Source organism: Gavia stellata, chromosome 18, assembly GCF_030936135.1.
Source record: "Gavia stellata isolate bGavSte3 chromosome 18, bGavSte3.hap2, whole genome shotgun sequence".
NCBI classification, from domain to species: domain Eukaryota; kingdom Metazoa; phylum Chordata; class Aves; order Gaviiformes; family Gaviidae; genus Gavia; species Gavia stellata.
This window is the reverse complement of record NC_082611.1, coordinates 17,680,233-17,702,211: the sequence shown is the minus strand read 5'-3', so window position 1 is coordinate 17,702,211 and position 21,979 is coordinate 17,680,233. Positions and strand designations below refer to the sequence as shown.

General features: G+C 66.0%; 1 protein-coding gene across 1 annotated transcript; it reads left to right on the top strand.

The window, feature by feature from the left end:
* The first annotated feature begins 1,255 nt into the window (after positions 1-1,255).
* On the top strand, positions 1,256-17,602 carry SBK1 (SH3 domain binding kinase 1). The gene is made up of 4 exons (XM_059826467.1): positions 1,256-1,389; positions 14,798-15,000; positions 15,107-15,309; positions 16,629-17,602. Exons 1-4 carry the CDS (start codon positions 1,328-1,330, stop codon positions 17,409-17,411), a joined length of 1,251 nt encoding a protein of 416 aa, XP_059682450.1. The 5' UTR covers positions 1,256-1,327; the 3' UTR covers positions 17,412-17,602.
* Positions 17,603-21,979: the final 4,377 nt, after the last annotated feature.

The following is a 21,979-nucleotide window of genomic DNA, read 5'->3' as shown; positions in this document are numbered from 1 at the left end:
CCCAGCACGCTGCTCCCAAGGTGGCCCAGCTTGTCCCCCGGGAGTAGCTGGACATTGCTGGCATGGCTGCCCTGGCTTGCACCAACGATGCAGAGCCATCCCTTGTGGGGCAGGGACACCCATCGTGGGGCAAAGATGCCACTTGTGGGGCAGGCACACCACTTGTGGGGCAGGGACACCCCTCATGGAGCACCATGATGCTCCTGCTGTGCCCGGCCAGGACTGGCACGCTGTGCCCTGCCATGCCCCACCGTGCCGGGCTCTGCAGCAGGGAGCAGCCCCCCAGGAATGCCTCCCAGGCCACCTTCTCCACATCAGCAGGGCGCAGGGCACCCATGGGCACCCAGGCTACGAGAGATCCCCTCCCTGGTTGTGCCATGTGCTCCGTGCCAAGGGCTGGCCATGGTGAAGAGGAAGGACCAGCCACCATGGGATGGAGCATGGGTCTCCCGGTGACACCCGGTGTGCTGGGCAGGCGGGCTGAGTTTGCCAGGTCTCAGCTGTGGCACTGGCGAGCCCCGAGGCAGCAGCCTGGAGCCGGGAGAGGGCGGCTGGAGCCTGGGCAGGGCCGGCGGCGGCAGCCGAGGAGTTAACTTCCCAGCCTCGCCGCATGAATCTGGAGCTATTAATACTCGCACGCTGGTTTAGCTGTCAGAGCGAGCGGCTGCTTTGCCGGTGAGACGAGCCCCGCGGAGCCGCAGCTCGCCGACGACACAACTTTCCTCCGTGAGCGCACGGGGCTCCCGGCCCGGCAGCCTGCTTGCTGGACCCTGCCAGACCCTGCCGGACCCCATCTGCTGCAAGTCCCTGTGCAGGGGACACTTTTCCCGGCAGTGCTGTGGGCACCTTCCTCTGCACCCGCTACCGTCCGGTGCCACATGGTCGCTGGGTGCCGGAGAGGAGCAGCTGCTTCCCCCAGCCTCTGAAGCACCGCAGAGCTTGGCCAGGGCCTCATCCTGCCCTGCCGGACCCCTCGGCTCGGGCGATGCCACCCCAGGTCCCTGCCCATACCCCCTGAGGACCGGTGATGCCTCCGGCCAGGCTGCGCAATGGGTGCCGGAGTGGCATTGGGCATCGCCAGCCCCGGAGTAAGGGCGACGCAGGACATGGCACACTCTGGCACTGCCTCTGTGCGCGGTGAGCAGCTGGCCCCGGCACTCAGCCCAGCTGTGTGAAGGGCTCCCCGACACCATGGCCCCGGGCGGGCGAGCGTGAGCCTCCAGCCACCGGCAGCACCGACGAGGGGGAGGAAGATGCCAACACCCCTCCGGCGCTGCCTGGCCTGCGGTCCCCTTCACCCGGGCACGGTGGCTGCCGGAGCTGAGCGATGGATTCCTTCTGCTTCATCTGCTTCCAAAAAGAGGAGCTGCAGCCCCTGCACCTGCACAGGTCAGTGCCGCGGTGCCCAGCTGGGTGGCACGCCGCTGGTGGGGACGTGCCGCGAGCCCGTGAGGGACATGAGAGCACGGCACGAGCCGGGCTGGGGGACGATGCCTGGCTTGAGAGCCACCTGCCTTGGCCGTGCCAAAGTTTCCCTTGGAGCAGGTGCATCCTCTCCTGGCCGGACGAGACCAGGGCCCAGTGCTGTGCCGTGCCGTGCCGTGCCATGCCATGCCAGGGAGAGGCTGCGTGCACAGCACGTGTGCGCATCCGGCATGTGCTTCCCCGGCAGCAGCTCTCCAGGGCACGGGGTGGGCGTCCCGTACCGTGCTGTGCTGTGCCATGCCGAGTAGTGCCGGTGTGCCCATGGGAGTGGGGCTGTTGGCAGCAGTGTGCAAACCCACGGCATTCCGGAGCCATCCCGCCTGCTCCTGCTCACCTGAATGGGGTCCCTGGTCGGACTCCGCTCCCAGGGACTTGCTGCTGCCCCTGGGGCAAGGGCTGGCTGGGGGGCCGGGGGGCCAGGGCAGTTAGGGGATCCCCAAGGAGGGCCACGAGGCTCCCCAAGACCTGGCCCTCCCGACAGCGGCACCAGCACTCGCCTCCCCCTCCCCAAAAGCTCCTCTCCCATCCGCGCTGCTGAGCGGCAGCCAAGGCGAATGTGCTGGTGCCGGAATTAGCCAGGCAGCCGGCAGGGATGCGAGGTGTGAACACTGGCACATGTTGTGCCCAACTGCTCCTCTGTGGCACCGGGCCACTGCCGGCTCCCGTCCCGCACCGCCATCCCCGGGGCAAAGCTCCCGCCCTGCCGCGGCCGGGAGCCCCCCACGAGCACCGGCTGCCTGCGGCGAGGTCCGGGGGGGCGGCAGTGGCTGGCGGCCAGGCAGGGCTATCGGCTGGGCTGTGGGCGCGTGCCAGTCCAGTCAGTCTGTCTTCACTCCCGGTGCGCAAGAAGCCGTCAGATTTGTTTTGGTGTAAATCACGTTTTTTGGAGCCTTGATTCCCGTGAGTCGCGGCCCACGAGCTCGGCGCTGGCTGCCAGGAGGTGGGGGGGGGACTGGGGGACCCGGGATGGGAGAGGTGCCTTGGGTGTGGGTGCTGCTGGCTGGAGAGGGGCGCGGAGCGTCCCTGGGGCTCCTGTCTTGCAGCTCAACCCGGAATCAGAGCCGACCAGCTGCACCCAGCCTGTGCCGGGCCACAAGTGGCACGAGTTTTACATTCTCAGCCAGGGAGGGGAGCGCATGGAGTGGCAGCGTGGTGGCTCGAGGTCCTGTGTGGTGGCCGCAGGGACCACCCCTCCCTGCGCGGGGGGGACGGCGAGGGATGGACACCCGCGGCTTGTCCCCGGAGACCTCTCCCCATCCTGCCCTGCTTCAAGGGGGGCTGCGCTGGGTGGGGCTCCCCGTCCCCAAACACTCCCCTAGTTGTCACCAGCCTGTCCCCGCCAGCCTTTCCCTGGGCCTGCCCCCAGCCCGTGGGGACAGGGCTGTCATTGCCTGCCACCGCCCGCACAGCAGCTATTGGGGTGAGGTCCCCCCGGGCCAGGGGTGTGCTGGCAGAGCACCCACTGGGTGCTCCCTGCTCCGCCACCGACTCACCACCCAGTCCTGGGCCTGTCACCCTGAGCTGGAGGGAGCGCGTGGGCCCACGCACGTGGGTGCTGGTGGCAGCGTGCCTGTCCCCGCAGCCTCGCTAGATGGTGCCAGGAGAACGGGCTGCGAGTGGAGGCGGCCGGCGGGCGTGCGGTGCAGGACGGTGCCAGGCTGGCCGGGGTGCCAGGACAGACCCCATGGCTCTCCCTGTGCTCCCAGTTCAGTCCCGCTTGCTGCTTTGGCCCCAGCTGGTGATGGGACGGGAAATGCTGCCAGCGGGAGCTGTGGGCACAGCTGTGCCACGGCTCCAGGCAGCGATTCAGCCGGCGTCTGTGGCTTCAGAGCCAGATGGGGGGTGGGAGTGGGAGAGTGCCGTGACCCCGCTACACCCCCAAATCCCACCTCCCCCATGAAGAAACTCGTTCTGCTTCTTTTCAGAAGAAACCCATTCAAAAGAAAACCTTTCTGTTTCCTTTCAACCCAGTAGCTGAATAGTCATCATTATGCTCCAGAGTCAACACCATGTCCAAGCTCCCTGCAAGTGGCCGCAGGCAGATGGTGCTGAAGGTCCTGACCCAGCCTGTGCTGGGGGGGTCCAGCACGCAGGATGCTATGCCCCCCACCCGGCTGGTTTGAGTCCACCCTACGCCCCCCAGGAGCACAGGATGGGGCCTGGGGGGCTGCGGGAGGGGAAGCAGCACCCCGATAGCCGCTGGCAGAGGCTTGGCGCGCCCCCACCATGCAGCTGAGCTGCAGATTGTGCCCCACGGCGCCTGGGCTGCGTCTCCTCCCTGACCTTGAGAGCAGCCGCTGGGAATCTCATCCCGGCAGCCATGGCAGGGGATGGCAGCACGCCGCTCGGGGGGGACTGCCGAGGTGGGGGGCACTTAACCCCCCACCCCAGCGCTCCAGGAACCAGCTCCCACTGGCCCCCTTTTGCCTTGAAATCCCCCCCCCCGGCTGGGTGCTGTCTCTGGGGGCCGAGAGGACACCCGGCCCCCCCCAACATGGGTCGCGCATCCCGGGCTGGCGATGCGGAGGGGAGCCGAGCGAGCAGCCCTGGCCGCACGGGACGGACGGCGGGCAGCGAAGGTCGCACCGGTGCCTGCACCGAGCGGCGAGGCTGGCCTAACCGCAGGGGCAGGGCAGGAGGTTTTGGGGCTCGGTGGATGCTATGGTGGGAAAGGATCCAAAAGCAGCTGGGAGACGCCACCGGCAGCTCCCCAGGCTGAGCGCGTCCCCTTCACTGGCGCTGCGGCTCCCGGCGTGCTCCGCTCCCGCGTTGTCCTCCCTCCTTCCCTCCCCGCCTTGCTCCTTCCCAGCATCCCTGCCAGCATCTTAAGGCAGGTTTTAGCTCGTGTCACGGGAGCGTGACAGGCTGCGGGCGGCCGTGGCACCCTGACCCATGTGCTATGTGGGGCACAGCCCTTTGGCTCCCACTCTGCCGGGGGGGACCAAGTGATGACAAAGGGATGAGTGACCTTCTCGCTGAATTTGGAGGAGATTGGGCTTGCTAGAAATATTCCGGGCTTTTCAGGTCATTTCCTTGCCGCCCGCCCTGTCCGAGCACATCCTCCGTGGCACAAGCCAGGATATTTCCTTTCCGAGCAGAAATCCCGGGGGCATTCGTGGTCCCTTGGGCAGCCGTGGACTCATCGCGTGGTTTGGGATTGAGCTAGGTGATAAACATGTTTGATCCGGCTCCTTTCATCTCGCTAATCTTAATGAGTTATTAAGATTCTCTGAGTGCTTTGAAGACCACGAGCACGATGCAAACTCTAACTGGTGCTGTTGGTGTTACTATTATTCAACCTGTGTGTGACCCACGTGCTGGCAATGTGCCGGTCTGCAGCCTGGCAGCCACAAAATGAGCCGCTGAGCTCCACGGAGCCCCACGGAGCCCCGCCGAGCCCCACGGAGCCCTGCTGAGCCCCATGGAGCCCTGCCGCAGCCCGGCTGGTCCCTCACTGACAGCTCAGCCTCTGTGTACCTGGGGCACGGCCTCATCCTCCAACACCGGGACGGTGACACCGGGAGCCGAGCCGTGTGCCGGGCGTGCGACGCCGTCCCCGCAGCCCCCCGTGGTCCCCGTGCAGGCTCCCCGGGCACCGGCGCCTCACGCCTGACCTAGAAAGAGCCCCCGAGCTATAAATAGGGCGAGCAGAGCTCAGAGGTGCAGCTCAGAACGCGGCGAGCAGGAGGCTGCGGGAGCTGGGGAGCCGCAGCCGGGGGACGGCACGGCAAGGGCAGGCAGGGGACATGGCAGGGACGGGTGCCTTGTGTGGGTGCTGTGGGAAGGGGGACGAGGCTGGAGCCGCTCCGTCCCCAGCGGCTGATGGAGCGGGCCACGCGAGGAAGGCTGCAGTGGCTTTTACCAGCCCGTGTCCCGCTTACGTGGCAGCACAGGGAGCACCGCAGCTCTGCCCCATCTCCCATGCCGTGCCCGTTCCCGGCACCTTCACCCCTAAGATGCTCTCCTGCCCTGTGCCACCCCTTTCCCAGCCCCACAGTGGGTGGTCTGAGCACCCATCCAGCACCTATCCAGCCTGCCCTGGCTTGCCGGGTCACTGGGCTCCGGTGACGCAGGGGACGGCACTTCTCCTCTCGTGCCATGCGCACGCCCCCATCCCGGTGGGGATGGTCCATACTCGGAGCATCCGAGCCATGGGTGCCAGGAGCTGTGGCGGGGACGGGTGAGCGGAGGGGGGATCGAGGGGACCAGCAAGCGCTCGTGAGCCACAGCCACTGCCCAGACCCGAGGCTGGCCATGCCCCGGGTGGCTGCCGGACGGGAGAAGGGTGGCAGTGTCACAGCAGCGCCTGGCACCAAATTAAAAAGAGAAGTGTCAGAACGTGGTTCAGCCTCGTGCTTTAAAGCCATTCATAAAAAGATGAATTGCTCTGCATGCTAAACTGGAAGCGGATTAGAGCCGCCAGTGAGTCAGGGGCGACGGCTCCCCTGCCCTCCCCGGTGGCGGGGGGCTTGGCTGGCAGTGGGACGGCCCCGGTCCCAGCGGAGCGGGCATGGCGTGTGGGAACAACCCGCCGTCACCCCTCGGAGCACGGGGCAGCCCCACGGCTGTGGGTCTGCTCAAAGCAGCATCACGGAAGCAAAGGGACCCGGTGCCCAGCTGAGAGCCAAGGAAGCCCCAAAGCAAACTGTGACCTGTGTTAAAACATCCCTGCTCAGCCCCGGCGAGCACAAGAAAAACATCCGGAAAGATGAGATGTGCCCAGGGCGGCGCCGAGGAGGAGCGCGGTCCCTACCCCTCGCCTTCCTCCGGCAGAGCTGCCACCGTCCCCTGGGCTGGAGGTGCCCGGGAGCTCCCGGTGCCCGGCTCTGGCATCGCTTGCTGAATGTATTGCCAAACTTTAACGAGGCTGAAAGGAAACGGGTGCCGCGCATCTGCCTCGGCCGGCTCTCCCTGGCTCGGTCCGAACGGTCCCGCCATTCGTGAGCGCCTGGGGGGAAGCCATGTGTCCTGCACGTGTTTAGGAGCGGCGCTTCGGAGGGGCGAGTGCCACGGTGGGCATCACCCGCGCTGAGGGAGAAGGAATACGATGTCTCGGAAGGCTCAGGGAGAGCAGGAGACGGGGAACCTGCGGACGGCGGGACGTGGTCCTGCGCCAGGACGTCGCCGACACACGGTGCTGGTGGCGGCGAACCCCGCCATGTTCCAAGCTTGGGCTATCGCAGTCCTTCTCGCCGCAGGCCGTGGCGAGTGGGGTGGGGAAGGGGCGAGGGGCCCGATCCCTGCGTGGGGGACTGACGAGGTCCCAGCGCAGCTCACCGGCACGTCCCGCCCGTGGGCTGCCCCCGCCGGGCTGTGCCCCGCGCTGCCCGCAGCTCCGGGGACCGGCGGGGAGGGGGAGTGCTCCCGCCCCGGGACAGACCGCTGCTCCCCGCACCGGGCACCCCCGGCTCCACCCGGGCCAGACCCCCCCCGCAGCCCCGGCGTGTGCCCGGGCCCCCGCACCGGAGGGGTGCCGGTGCTGGAGGGGGGGGGGGGGGCGCGCCCCGCATCCCCCCCGGCGCCCGGGGGAACGGCGGCGGACACCCCCCCCCCCCCCCCCCGCCTCCCCGGGGGGCTGCGGGGCGGTGCCGGTGGCGGGCGGAGCGCGGGGCGGGGCGGGGCGGCCCTGCCGGGGGGCTGCGGGGGGCGCCGCTCTCCGCTCCGCTCCCTCCGCTCCTCCCGGCGGCGGCGGCGGCGGGGCCGCGGCATGAGCCCGGCGGTGCGGGAGACGAGCGGCGCGGCGCGGCCCCGCGCGGGGGGGCGGGCGGCGGCGGCGGCGGCGGCGGCTCCTCTCCTCTCCCGCCGAGGACGGGGCGCGGCGGTTCGCCCCACCGGTAAGGCGGCGGCGGCGGCGATGATGGGGAGGGGGCGCGGGGGGGCGCCGCCCGCTCCGGTACCGGCGGGCGCCTTTGTGGCGGGGCCGCTCTTTGTCTGCCCGCACGGCGCGGGGCGGGGGGGGGGGGGGGGGGGAGCGTGCGACGGCGGCGGGTCCCACCGGCCACAATAACCATCACGGTACCACCGGGGCTCCGGGATGAATGGGGGGGGGTCGCCTCCCGCCGCTCCCCGCGGAGCCGGGGCGGGGGGGGCGGAGATCAGCGGGCGATGCGGGTGCTGCCCCCGGGGGCTCGGCCCCCCCCCCCCCCGGTGGGGTCCCGCCGCCGCCCGGTGCCCGGTGCCCGGTCCCTCCTCCGGCCGCTGCCACCTGCGCCCCGGCCCGGCCCCGGCCCTGCGGCTGCGGGGAGAGACTGGGGGCCGGGGAGGGACGGGCGGGAGGAGTTTGTGCCCGAGCGGGGATGGAGCCGGCGGCGGGGGCAGCGGCGGGGGGGCCGGTGCCTTGCACTCGCTCCGGGGCGGCCGCCGGGGCCGGTTTCCGGGGAGAAATGGGTCCCCGTGATTTTTTTTGGGGGGGGGTTGGGGTGCTGTGGAAGGATGCACTGAGCTGGGAAGCGGCTGGAGGCAGGGGATGGGGAGCAGGGAGGGGAGAGCGGCCTCGGGGGCAGCTCAGGCCATCTCCCCATGTCGCCTCCCCATGTCGTCTCCCCTCCACTCCTCTCCACTCCCCTCCACTCCCCTCCATTCCCCTCCACTCCCCTCGTCTCCCCTCCATTCCCCTCGTCTCCCCTCCATTCCCCTCCACTCCCCTTGTCTCCCCTCCATTCCCCTCGTCTCCCCTCCATTCCCCTCGTCTCCCCTCCATTCCCCTCGTCTCCCCTCTATTCCCCTCCATTCCCCTCCATTCCCCTCGTCTCCCCTCATCTCCCCTCCACTCCCCTCCATTCCCCTCCGCTCCCCTCCACTCCCCTCCATTCCCCTCCACTCCCCTCATCTCCCCTCCACTCCCCTCATCTCCCTTCCACTCCCTTCCACTCCCTTCCACTCCCCTCCACTCCCCTCCACTCCCCTCCATTCCCCTTGTCTCCCCTCGCCACCAGCACGGTACGGGCGCGGGAGCCGGCCTCCAGCCCCGCACCAGCCTCTCGCCGGCTGCGGCTGGGGAAGGGGGAGCGTGACCCACTTTCCTCCAGGTCCGGCCTCGCTGGTGCTGTGGCCGCGGGCAGGCGACGCCAGCCGGGAGTCCTGCCACAGCCGGGGGACGGGTGAGCGGCGTGGGGACACGGGGCGGTTCGGTCTTGGCGTCCCTCTGCGCTGGATCTGGCGTTGGGGTGTCGCCTGCCGGGAGCCGGGTGCCCGCGTGCCGAGCCCCTGACCCGCCTGGCTCTCGGCGTGGCGGCGGCGTGGCCGTGAGCGGGGTGTTTCCGTACCCCGCCCAGGATGCGACGGGAGGAGGTCTGCCCGGGGGGCGAGGGCGCGAAGGCGAGGCAGGGGAGAGGCGGGAGCGTCCCCCGCGGTGGGAGCCGGGGCCGAGGCGGGGGCCGCCGGGGCGATGCCTGGACTGCGGGGCTGCAGCAGCCCCACTGCGGATAAAGGCCGGGAAGCCCCTTGGAGTGGAGACAGGGCTGGTTTTCGCGGCAGGGTGACGCGCACCGCTGCCCCCGAGAGCGAGAGGGGCCGAGGGGCCGGCTGGCCCTGCCCACGGGGACCGGGCGGGCGACGGGCAGGTGCCGCTCGGGGCGTTTGTCTTTGCAGATCCTAAACGTGCGATGCTGCCGGCGCTGGTGGAAGAGTTTTGGGAGGGAGATGATGACAGGCTGATGAAACCAATCAAACAATGAAGTAATCATAAATCCCCGGTGCCGGCGGCGAGGCGCGGCGAAGGCGGGAGGAGCTGGAGGCTGGAGGAGCTGAGGTCCTAACGAAGCCATCCCGCTCGTCAGGAAAAATCCCCGGAGGCCGAAGCGCTGGAAGGCGGCCAAGGTCCTGCCGTCAGGGCCGATGGACGGAGATGGCACGGTGCAGACGAGGGCAGGGAAAATCCTGCTGGCAGCTCTGGGAGAGCAGTGCGGTGGGCACGGAGGATGGCGGCGGGAGGGGAGAGTGGTGGCTCTCCAGGGAGCGGCAGCCGCCCGTCCCTTGGGAGGATGGTGAGGGCAGTTGGAGGAAAGAACCCGGGCGTTGCTTTATCTGCTCTTCCCAAATTTGCCCGCGAAACCTAAATCCTGAAGAAGCTTGTCACGGGCTCATGGCCGGGATGGGAGACGGTTCCCGCGACGGGGGATGCTACGGATGGATGTGATGGGGCCTGACCCTGCCCCGCAGCTGAGACGTCCCCGCCGGGAGAGCAGCTCCCGCCGACTGTGAGCCCGCACGTTTCTGGGTGTTCGTCGGCTTTACCGAAGCCAATCCTGGTGCCGGGCAGGCTGCTCTGGTCCGGGCAAGGAGCTGGTATGAGAAACTCAGGATAACTGGGAATTCAGTGCCACCGTGCAGAGAAGCATCCCAAACTGGGAGCGCTGGGAAGTCACCGTTGCTGCGGGTGCTTCAGCGGAGGTTTGGTGCTTGTTCAGGCTCGTGGTGCAAGCGGTGCTCAGGCATTTCCCAGAGCCGGTGAGAGGCCATGGAGACGTGCCCCATCCATCGCCTCTGTGGGGGGCGGCCGCTCCTCCTGGGTCGTAGGATGCTGCCAGAGGGGCTGTTCCCAAAATGCTGCCTGCCTGCGGCCGCTGGCCAGTTTCCCCGTGCCGTGCGCGATCGGCCGCCTCCCGGACACGCTTGGCTTGTCTTGAGCGGCTTTGGATGACCCCGGGGCGGCACGTGGGCGAAGGGACCCTCTCCCCATGCGTGTTTTGCTGCTGTTGGTGGGGTGGGAGGCAGCGGCCGGCCCGGGCGGAGGATGTCCGGACGCGGCGGGTACCCATGGCTCTCAGCCCCCCGCGAGATGCCTGTCCTCCCCCCGCGCCCGCAGAGATGTCGGCCTCGTTAGGCAAAGGTGCCTTTGCGAGCCCTCCCTGGGCGCCGGCATGCCGCTGCCCCCGGGAAGCGCGGCTAATAACACCTCGTACCGGCGCACTGGTCCCAGCGGCACGGAGGAGATGAGAGGATGTCCCCAGAACGGGGTCAGGCAGGAACGTAGGCGGCGGAGGCTGGAAATGGAGCGGGGCGCTGGGAGGCAGCGGCTCGGCGCAGGGCACGGCCGAGGCACCGCCTGCGCCCTCGCCCCGGCGGCACCCGGCTGCTGCGCTGGCAGCACCGGGGCCGTACAGGAGGTGGGGGACTGGGAGTGGGGACAATCCCAGCGGGGCCAAGCGCTCACTTGGAAATGACTTTGCCAGCTCAGCGGGTGGTTTGGAGAAAACAGGGGAGGTTTGGGAGCTGGCCGGGGTGCGGAGGCAGTGACCCCTCTCCCGGCGGGTGCCCTGGGCTGGTGGGAGTGGGGGAGAGTCAGTGTTACCCCTTAATAACTCATGCCAATTACACCATAATTAATGAGCACGCTGCTGTCGTAGTGAGTGTCGCAGCGGCGGGAGGGTTTGGGGATGGGGGGAAATCAAAGCTCTGCAAAATATGTGTGGTGCGGCCGGGGCATCCACAGGGGCAGAGCAGCGTGCGTTTGCACTGGCCCCGCTGCTGGGTATTTCTCTTTTCTGTCCTCTCTAAAGAGAAATCTGCGCCTCCTAGAGACCCTAACCCTGCCCCATGTGGTTTTTCCCTTTGTCTTCCCAATTCTTTGCCCCACAGCGCGAGTCCTGGCCCCTCGCGGGCTTCCAGCGTGCCGCCTGGCCGCAGAGACCCCTGCGTCAGGCTCAGCCCGAAACCCTTTTCCCTTGACCCCACTCAATAACCGGGTTGTTTTCCTGACCTGTCGGTCTCTGATGTGGCCGGAGGGATTTTTTTTCCCCCTTCCCCTCTTAATTTCCAAGCAGCCGCTGCTCCAGCAGCCTCCTCTGCCGGGTACCTGGGGCAGCTTTCCCGGGCGGCCTCTGCTCCTCTCAATGAGCTCTTAATGAGTTTGCAATTACTTATTGGCAGAGCCGATGAGCCCAGGGCTGGGCGTGCAGCGGAGCGGGATGCGGAGCAGGGGAAAGCACCCCCTTGCAGGGAGCGGCGTCGGGGTGGGAGCGGGTTGGCGGTGCCAGCCCCGGTGCCCGGTGGGATGCTGGGCTCCGGATACGGGATGCCATCCTCCCGAGAGCTGCTCCGCAGTGTTGGGGATGGAGCCGGGGAGGTTTGGGGAGAGGAGCGGCAGTTGCCGACAGGAGACGAGTGGCTGCCTACAAATACCTGCCAGGGAGCAAGGAAGAGGTGGGTGGATTATCCTCCTCACTCAATGAGATAAATGGTTCTGAAGCTTAAACACAGAACAATTTTAGTCTGAATAGTAGGAGAAACGGTTCAGGACGCGGAGATGACGGCACGAACCGCCTGAGCGGTGAGCGGCGTCCCGATGCCGCTTGGCAGCATCTTCACTGCCCCTTTGCCGTTGCCTGGGGTCTCGTGCCGCGGGGGCCTTCGCCAGGACTCAGCCGGGATGCGCATCGTTCCTCCCCACTTTTAAAAGCTCCTTCTTCAAGAACACCCGAAACAGCTGAGCCGGGGGACCGTGGGCTGGGAGGGTGGTTTGGCTTCTTTCGGGCACAGCGCTGGCTCCTCTCCTCCGGTGCCTCGGGGCTGTGCCATGGAGGCGGGAGGGGAGCTGGCGTGCTGGGAAAAGACCCCATTTTTCCTCTGGTTTGACCCAATCCGGCACGCGGCTGCAGGGGCGGTTGCGTCGGCGTGACTGGCATAAGCCGAGGACGCAGGACCTCGACCCTGGCCATGCCAGGCTGGCAGCATCTCTTGCCGCGTCGGCACCGGCGTCCTGTCCTCCGCCGTCCCCGTGAGCGCGCAGAACCGGCTGGAAATGAGCCCTCGCTCCCTCTCCCCGCTGCTGCCCCGCTTTGCTGCTTGCATCAAAACCAGCATGTTTTCAAAAGCGTTTCAATTTTTAATGAAAACTTCTGCGTTTACGCTTTTTTTGGCCTCGGCGCGTTGGTTTTTTGGCCTCAGCGCGTTGATATTTTGCCCGTGATCACTGTTTGGTTTTCCCCGGGATCGGCGTTGGCTCTGCGCTCCCATTAGCCTTGGCAAAGCCAGGTGCGAGGCAGGAACGGAGGCACCGCGGCAGGATCCCCGCAGCGCCCGCGTCCCCGACAGCATCCCCGGCAGCACGGTCCCGCGCCTGCCCCGCCGACCCGCACCGCAGCAGGTTTGCCTGCTCCAAAAAGCACCGCAAACGCAGCAGCCGCAGCCCTGGGGCGGCTGCGAAAGCCTGGCAGGCAGCGGGCAGGGGACCTCGCGTGGTGGGACACCCATTTTTGATGGGCGTTTCTGGGCTGCCGGTCGGAAAGGAGCTGCCTGGAAAACCCAACAGGTTTAGCCAAGGGAAAAAGCAAAGAGCCCTTGACTTGGAGAGCTCTTTGAAGCAGCCGTCAGTCCTTTGCCTCCTCTCTCCCAACCCACCGGCAGGTTTTTTTCACAAACCCCAACTTTGTCGACTTGATTAATTGCATTTCAACACCGGTTAATTAAGAGACATTGACGAGCATGATTGTAAATTCAAGTGTAGACAGAAATCTTCTTGCAGGATGCTGGGAGCTGTTTTTAGTCATGCATCCATCGAGCTGCTGCGCTGATCCACCTCCACCTCCAGCACCCAGACGCTGAAATGGTGCTCCTCTTCCAGGAGACCAATAAAACACTATGGAGATGAGCTGCTTTGGAGATCTTATGAGTCAAAGCCGTTACATTTTTGGAACATCATGATGTTGAAGTTCCTTTTCTATTTTTTGCCCAACTTCCCAAGAAAAAAAAAAATATAATAGATTAAGAAGCTGAGCTCTGCTTTGGGATGAGAGGCAGCGCCGTGGTGGAAAGGAAGGAGGGAGAGGTTGGAGATGAGGCTCAGTTGGGAAAGGGCTGGGAGGATCCTCATGCATGATGCTGCCCCTGGGGTGCTGCGGTGCTTCGTGGGTGCTCGTGGGGCGTCTGGCACCGTTTGGGGTGGCTGCCACAGGCCCTGCGTGGCCGTGGCATGGGGCTGAGCCCACGGGCATCGCCCGGGCTCCCTCCCGCGGTGGGGTGGTTCGCGCGCACCCTCCGGCATGGCCGTTCTCAGCCTCCGTCTTTCGCAGCCGTGGGCTCGCCACCCACGAAACACGATTCGCGGGCGGCGAGCCCACGGCTGCAGCCGCTGAGCACCCGCGCCGTGTTCCCCAGCTGCCCGCGCTCCCCGGCTCCGTCCTGGCACCGATCGGATCCCTGGGCACCATTGGTCCCGGAGGCAAGCGGGATTCATTTGGGGTTTTTTTTCTCCCCTCAGTGAGACGCCGCATTAAAAATCTAAATATAAACCAGCGCCCGCTCGGCTGCTGTCCCATAATTTTTGTCAATCTGCTACAAAATCAACAGCAGCCGGATTTATCTGCTGAGGTACCCACTGGCCCTGGGGTGCCCGTGTCTCTGCTTGGGGCTCGCTCCGCGCAGGGCGGTCGCGCTGCGCTCTCATGCGCGCTTGCAGCATGGGGCGGCTCGGCGGGGCAGTGGGTTCGCGCTCTTGGGGGATGATGGAGGGTGATGCAGCGCCCTGAAGACATCAGAGGAGATCCTGGGGTGGTTTCGCTGCCGTGGCGGGTGAGTCCAAGCTCGGCTCTCGTTGTGGGGATGGCAGGGGTGAGGAAAAACTGCCGCCGGTTTGTCGGCAGTGAGGAACGTCGGCGCTGTCGTCCATGCGCCGCCGGCCGGGCTCTGCACCAGAGCGTCCCGTGTCCTGGTAGGCAAAGGCCAAGAGTCGGTGCTGATGGATGGTCAGAGGCATATGGTGGAGTGATTTGCTGCAGAGCCATCGTGTCCCTCTCGGTGCCTGTGGCATGGCCCTGGCCCTGCTCCGGAGCATCGCTGGCTCGCAGGCGCTCGGCTCTGGAGCAGGTTCCGGTGCTGTGCAAAGGCAGGAGGGTGGAGGGGACAGGGCCGGCTCCCGAGGTCCCCGTGGGGGACTGCGGCAGCAGGGGGGAGCCCCAAAGGGCCTCAGCTCCCGTCTTGCGCGGTGGCTGTGACACACCAGGGCCGAGGAAACGTGTGTGTGCGTGTGCGTCCCCATGTCTGTGCCCTCCTGGCTCTGCCATGCCCCGAGCCCTCACTTTGCCCCAGACATCCCCCTTCCCCGAGGCAGAGGCGTGGGGGCCACTGCACCCCCCGGCCTTGCCCTGCGTGGCTGCGGCCCCTGTAGAGGCTGGAGCATCCTCTGCAGAGCCATTGGGTTGGTGGCCCCTGGGGACAGAGGGATGGCACCCAGCGGGTGCTGCTCAGCACCGCCCCAAACAGCCCGGTGCCCCTTTGCAAGGCGCCGTGACTCCCAGCCCCGGGGACGGGACGGGACGGGACACGGTGGCTTTGCAGCACCCACCAAAAGCAGTAACGCGCCTCTGCCTTGCAGCGCAGCCATGAGCGCGGGTTCGATTGAGCAAGAGCCGTCGCGCAAGCTGGCCTGCTGCGGGGTGCCCCTCATCACCGAGGACATGCAGTCCCTGGCCATCCGCACCCTCTCGGGCACCGACATCAGCAAGCACTACGACCTCATCCGCGAGCTCGGCAAGGGCACCTACGGCAAGGTGGACCTGGTGTCCCACAAAAGCACAGGTGAGGGAAGCGGGGGACGCGAGGGGGATGCGGCCGCGCTGGGAGCGGGGTACCCGGCATGGCCCAACCGTGCTCCGGGCTCACCCCCATTCCCTGCCCACCGCAGGCACCAAGATGGCCCTGAAGTTCGTTAACAAGAGCAAGACGAAGCTGAAGAACTTCCTGCGGGAGTTCAGCATCACCAACACCCTCTCCTCCAGCCCCTTCATCATCAAGGTCTTCGACGTGGTCTTCGAGACCGAGGACTGCTATGTCTTCGCTCAGGAGTATGCCCCCGGCGGGGACCTCTTCGACATCATCCCGCCGCAGGTGGGAGCCCCCGCTCCACCCGTGGGAGCCTTTTTGGGGTGTGGGGGTCTCGGTATCCCCAGGGTGCTGAGCAAAGCTGCTGCTGCGCTTTGGTGGCCGTGTGAGAGGGGACCCCGTGGACATGGGGACCGGGCAGCCTTGTGTGGGTCAGCCCTAAACACAGCAGAGCATCTGCAGCACCTACAGGCGGGTCTGGGACCCACCATCCGTCCCCTGGGTGGCCTGGGACCCATCACCCATCCCTAGGGTGGCCTGGGACCCCTAACAGGTGGCCTGGGACCCATCATCCTTCCCTAGGGTGGCCTGGGACCCGTCATCCATCCCTGGCGGGGGCCTGAGACCCATCACCCATCTCCTAGGGTGGCCTGGGAGCCATCTCCCGTCCCCTGGGTGGCCTGGGAGCCATCGCCTGTTCCCTGGGTGGCCTGAGGCCCATCACCTGTCCCCTGGGGAGCCTGAGACCCATCACCCATCCCTAGGGTGGCCTGGGACCCCCAACCGGTGGCCTGGGACCCATCATCCTTCCCTAGGGTGGCCTGGGACCTGTCATCCATCCCTGGGGGGGGCCTGAGACCCATCACCCATCTCCTAGGGTGGCCTGGGAGCCATCTCCCGTCCCCTGGGTGGCCTGGGAGCCATCGCCTGTTCCCTGGGTGGCCTGAGGCCCATCACCCGTCCCCTGGGTGGCCTGGGACCCATCACCCATCCCTAGGGTGGCCTGGGACCCCTAACAGGTGGCCTGGGACCCATCATCCTTCCCTAGGGTGGCCTGGGACCTGTCATCCATCCCTGGGGGGGGCCTGAGACCCATCACCCATCTCCTAGGGTGGCCTGGGAGCCATCGCCTGTTCCCTGGGTGGCCTGAGGCCCATCACCTGTCCCCTGGGGAGCCTGAGACCCATCACCCATCCCTAGGGTGGCCTGGGACCCCTAACCGGTGGCCTGGGACCCATCATCCTTCCCTAGGGTGGCCTGGGACCTGTCATCCATCCCTGGGGGGGGCCTGAGACCCATCACCCATCTCCTAGGGTGGCCTGGGAGCCATCTCCCGTCCCCTGGGTGGCCTGGGAGCCATCGCCTGTTCCCTGGGTGGCCTGAGGCCCATCGCCCGTCCCCTGGGTGGCCTGGGACCCATCACCCATCCCTAGGGTGGCCCGGCACCCACCACCTGTTTCCCTGCCGCAGAGAGCACCCCAGATAAAAGCGGCCGTGACTGCATTGGATGTGTAACGACATACAGATGTGGCGGTTCCCGAGCTGGGTGGGATCACCACGGGGTTTGGTGGCGGGTGGCTGACGCCGTGTCCCCGCGCCCGCAGGTGGGGCTCCCCGAGGAGCTGGTGAAGCGCTGCGTGCAGCAGCTGGGCCTGGCCCTCGACTACATGCACAGCAAGAGCCTGGTGCACCGGGACATCAAACCGGAGAACGTCCTGCTCTTCGACCGCGACTGCCGCCGCGTCAAACTGGCCGACTTCGGCATGACCCGCAAGGTGGGCTGCCGGGTCAAGCGCATCAGCGGCACCATCCCCTACACGGCGCCCGAGGTCTGCCAAGCCGGTCGGGCGGAGGGCTTCGCCGTGGACACCAGCATCGACGTCTGGGCTTTCGGGGTGCTCATCTTCTGTGTCCTCACCGGTAACTTCCCCTGGGAGGCGGCGGCGGCTTCCGACGCCTTCTTCGAGGAGTTTGTGCGGTGGCAGAAGGGGCGGCTGGGGGGGCTGCCCTCGCAGTGGCGGCGCTTCACGGACAGCGCCCTGCGCATGTTCCAGCGCCTGCTGGCCCTCGACCCCGAGAAGCGCTGCCCCGTCAAGGAGGTCTTCTACTTCATCAAGTGCGACCTGATGGCCGAGGTGCGGCGCCGACCCTCCTACCGCTCCCGCAAGCATGCCGGGGACAAGCTCCCGGCCGGTCCCCATCGCCACGAGGCGGCCGGCTCCTGCACCCCCGCCCCGCTCAAGAGGACCGTCCTGACCGAAGGGAGCGGACCCCGCGGCTCCGAGCCGAGCGCGGCCCCCCCGGGGACGGCGAGCAGGACAGACGGACGGCAGGACAAAGGCAAAGGGCAGATGGTCCTGGCCACAGCAATAGAGATCTGCGTCTGACGGCGCTGGGGTGGCACACGGCGGCCACCCGTCCTGTTCCCGTCCCCCACCCCGGGGACAGGGATCGGGGGTGTTGCTCATGGTGGTGGCACGAGCCGGGACCAGGCTCCGGGTCTCCCAAAGCAAAAAAAGAAAAGGAACAAAAACGAAGAGGAAAAGGACAAAACTGGTTGCGCTCCGTAGCGCCGTGGATGCTGAGCCCCCCTGCCCTGCCCGGGTGAGGCCGGTGGCGGGAGCCCGGCCGAGGGCACCGCTCACTGCCGGGGAGGACGTTGGTGGCCCCAGCCCCTGCCACGGCCATGCTGCCCCCTCCAAGGCTCCCCCCAGGGTGGCACAAAGAGGGGTCTCCCAATATGGGGAGAAAGAGTTGGGGGGGGGTTGTGTGGGTGGGGGCCACCACCCAGGGGTGGGGGGGTCTGGGGCAGCCAGCACCCACCGGCTCTCCCCCACCCCGTGCTCGGCCCCCGGCCGGGGCGAGGGAAGGCCGATGACCCCGCAGCGTGGAGGAGGCCTTCGGGGAGGTTTGGGTGGGTGGTGATTTGCCCCTTTCTGCCGGTCCCTGCCCGGCTGGTGGGGACTGGGAGGGGATGGGGAGGCAGGAGCCGGGCCGGTGATGGAGAGCTGGGGGGTCACCGGCAGCCCGGGACCCCCGGCAGCCCCGGCTGCCTCCCTGCCACGGGAGGTGCTGGCAGCCATCGATGTAGCAAGTGTCCCTGTCTGTGTGTCGTCGTGCGTCCCAGCCACAGCCGCTGGCAGCCCCTGTCCCTCCTGCCTGGCCCCACACCAGCCCCAGACCCCCGGCCGGAGGGACCGGTCCCCTCCCAGCTGGCAGCTGTGCTCCAGGCTTCGGCCAGCGGCCGCGGTGCCAGCTGTCCTGCGGGTCGGATGCTCAGGGCCAGGATGTCTGCCACGGCGGTGTCCCCTTGTCCCCTCTGCAGACTTTTTGTACCCAGGGACTGGAAAAGGTGGTGGTGGCACATCTCCGGGGCAGGACCTGGGGAGCAGGGGAGGGGGCTTCAAGCAGCCTCCCGAAGGTCCCCATGGCTCCCCGCGCTGTCCCCATCACCCTCCGTGCTGTCACCCCTTCCCAATACCCCGGTTCCCCTCCCCTGGGGCTGGCGGGGAGGAGGCGGTGGGGTAAATCCCTCCGGGGCTGGCTGCAGCGAGGCGGGGTGGTGGCGGCAGGCGCCGCTGGTGGCCCCTTAGTGACAAGGTCATGGGGTGGAGGGGGGGTCACAACTCCCCTCCTGGTTTTGGGCACCCAGGGCAGCGGGAGACTCGCCCCACTGCCGGGGTGAGGAGGCTGGGGGGCACCCCGAGGCGGTAGCACCCAGGCCCTGGCACGGTTCGGGCTTCCCTCCCATCGGGTGGGTGCCATGGGGACCCCCCCCGTCCCCCCAATTCCCGCACAAAGGGCTATAACGCTATTCAGCAGCAGCAGCAGCAGTTTACACAGCAGGCGGGCGCCCGGCCAGACCCCCCGCCACCGCCGCTGCCCTCTGTCCCCGCGGCACCCACCCCTGCCCGCTGCCCGCCCGCGGTGGCAGGGCCGAGGGCCAGTTTTAGAAGTAGCATTGCCCCGATGTAGAGACGCTAGGCGCGGTTTTTTTCTCCTTTTTGCCTTAGGTCCCTCGATGTCCTCGATCTTTCGTGCAATAATGTAGATAAGGGATCCCGGCCACCCCCGGGGTGCTCGGTTGTACCTCCCCGGGTGGTCCGTCCCACGGGGCGGGATGCCCGGGTGTGATTTCTGTTCCCGTCGAGGTCGCTGTGTCGGTAGGTTGTCAGGTTTTTCTTTCCAATTCCCTCGGCTGTCGGGTTTCGGACCTTCTTCCCGTAGGAGAGGCTGTAGTGTCACAGACGTTACCTCAGTTTGTCACTGTTGAAAAGGATAAAAAAAAACAAAACAAAACAACTAAATCCGTAAAAAATGACAAAATACATAGTTATAAAAGCAACAAAAAAATTCTCAATGGCGGTGAAGACTTTTTTTTTTTTAAATAAAACAAACTTGATGCTGCTTGTGCAGGCATGGGCTGGGGGGCACTGCCTGCCTTTGCCCTGCCATGGCCTCGGGGCTCACTGTCCCCCCACTTCCACCCTGTCCCCCCAAGCCGCACCGTCACGGCCACCCCAGGGCGGGAGGGAAGGGGAGCGGGGAGCAGCACAGCGGGACCGTGGGGCAAGGTGGCAGCACCCATGGGTGGGGGGGACCCAGCCGCCCTCGGTGCAGCCCCCTCCGAACAGGCAGGGCTGCCTGACACCAAATGTATTCCAGCCACGTCCGCAGGCTAATTTCAATTTCCTGGTAATTATGCAAATGAATGTGGATTTAATTAAGGGCAGATTTCATTAAAGTCTTCTTGGGGAAATGAGAACAGGGTGGGGGAGAGCGAGGAGGAGGAGGAGAAGGCAGGGAAGGAGCGATGAAGGCAGCACCCGCCCCGGAAGATAAATGGCTGCAGGGGATGCCGAGGGGATGGGATGGGATCTCTTGGGAGCGGGGGTCCCACCCGCTCCCCGCCATGGGCCCCCCATCGCCGGAGGGCTCAGGGTCCCCAGCCCAGAGGTGGGGGGCTGCGGGGGGCAGGCGTGGGGCACAGCACCCGGGATAGACCCCGGGAAGATGCGGCAGCGGCTCCTCCAGTGCATCTCCAGCCCCACGCCGAGGGCAGCGAGCCCTGCTCAGCTGCCGACTTCAGCAGCGAAAGCTTTCATCTCCTTTCCTTTCCCTTCCCACCAGGGAAGGGAATCATCGACACGTGATTTATTTTTTTTTCTTCCCCCCAGCTAAAAATACAGATTTGGCCACGCCAAAAGGTCTAGGAAATCAATGTCATTGTCACCAGGCGCTGGCTGGAAGGACCCTCCCCTCCCCGATCGCAGACAAAAAAGGAAACGTTGCCATTTGACGTCTTTGAAACGAACCACTTGGGTTGCTTTCAGCTGAACTGTCTTTAATTCAAAGTGAAATGGCTAATTTTATCCCAGCAAGGTCGGGGATGCTGAGAGCCCGTCAGCGCCGGAAGGACGGGGGCTGCTTGTCTCCAGGTAAAACCTTCAGACCCAAAACCGTGGCAAAAGCGGTGGCTCGGCAAAGCCATCGCCCTCCCGGCAAAGCCATCGCCTGCCCGCGGCCCCTCTGAGTTTGCTGCCGGGTTTGGCCGTGAAGGTGGCCGCTGACCTTGGGCAGTCCCCGAGTGATGGATGAGCAGCGCAGGCGCTGCTCCGAAAGAAAATAACTTATAGATTTGTACAGGTCCTCGAGCCGGCGGCGAGGCCGGAGGGAAGAGGCACAGGGCGCCAGGTGGGAAAGCAGCATCGGCGCTGGATGCGGGATGGGAGCGGCAAGTCCAGCCCAACCAGCATCCCATAAAACCAGATCCTTCCCAAGCTGCGGGGTGGGAAGGCCAGGAGGCCCTGGCCATGATTCTTAGCAAAGCCTGCCCACCTCTAATTTCATCCAGCCCTCAATTTCTGGAGCTGAATTTTGCCTGTTTTTGCTTAGAGATGCTAAGTGAGCCACTGCAGCCCCAGCTAAAATACTGGAGGTTGAGAGTAAAAATAACCATGAATGATCCGCTCGTTTGGAGCGCAAATGATCAATGCCAAGCCGGCATTGCCAAAAAAAACCCCAACCCCAAACAAGCCCTTTAAAAGGAAATATTTTGCCACTGAGATGCTGCTTCAGCTCCCCAATGATCCAGGAGGGGGTGCAGAATGAGGCTCATGGCAAGCGTTCCCGTCCATCCCGATCCAGGAGGAGAGCACAGGGTCCGGGCTGCCGGCAGCTTCCCCAGCCACCACACGGAGATGTCGATGGGACGCGAGCCCGGCGTGGCGAGAGCGTTCATTAAATGCGCTTCTTAGGGCTGATCCGCTTTCAAGAGTTTCCAAAAATAGCGATGGCACCGAGCTGAGATGGGCGTTAGAAGGAAATGTGACTCATGTGCCACCAAGTGCCTGAGCGAAATTGGACGAGCTCGAGGCCGCCACGCAAAGCGAGCCACCCGAGCAAGAGCACAAGCCGCTGCTCAGGGATGCTGCCCACAACGGGGTCTGCATTAGGACGCACGAGGGCATTCCGATGCCCTTCCCGGCGGCTGCAGAGCTGCCTACAGAGGGGATGCAGCTCGGGCTCGTCCCCTGCCTGTCCTTTCCGCAGGGCCCCTCCGCTGTCTGCGTTTCCAGCTGCCAGAGAGATGACAGACAGATGTCAGTCAAAGCCCGATGGCCTGAGATGTCACTGCGGGGACAAGCTGCCGGAGCCAGGCAGCAAAAGCTGTCTTGAGGTGGGGAAAAAAAAAATCCAGCCCTGTGCCGCGTGGGATGGTTCAGCAGGGCCACGGCTGGAGGCAGAAGGTGACCTTGTGTGGCAGATCCACCACCTTCAGACAAAGGGAGAGCGGAGCTGGCTGCACCTCCATCCCCATCCCTCCGCAGCCCATCTCCTGGGCAGGTCCCTGCTCGGTAGAAACAGCTCCAGGAGCATCCCACAGGGAACAGCTCTGGGCCAAACTCTGCTGGGTGCCAACTGCCTTTACTCCAGCCTCAGCCAGCCGGGAGGA

Coding starts and splice junctions, on each gene's coding strand:
- SBK1 (XM_059826467.1), top strand. CDS start 1,328: ATGGATTCCTTCTGCTTCATCTGCTTCCAAAAAGAGGAGCTGCAGCCC. Junction 1,390..14,797: donor CAGCCCCTGCACCTGCACAG/GTCAGTGCCGCG, acceptor TCTGCCTTGCAG/CGCAGCCATGAGCGCGGGTT. Junction 15,001..15,106: donor GGTGTCCCACAAAAGCACAG/GTGAGGGAAGCG, acceptor TGCCCACCGCAG/GCACCAAGATGGCCCTGAAG.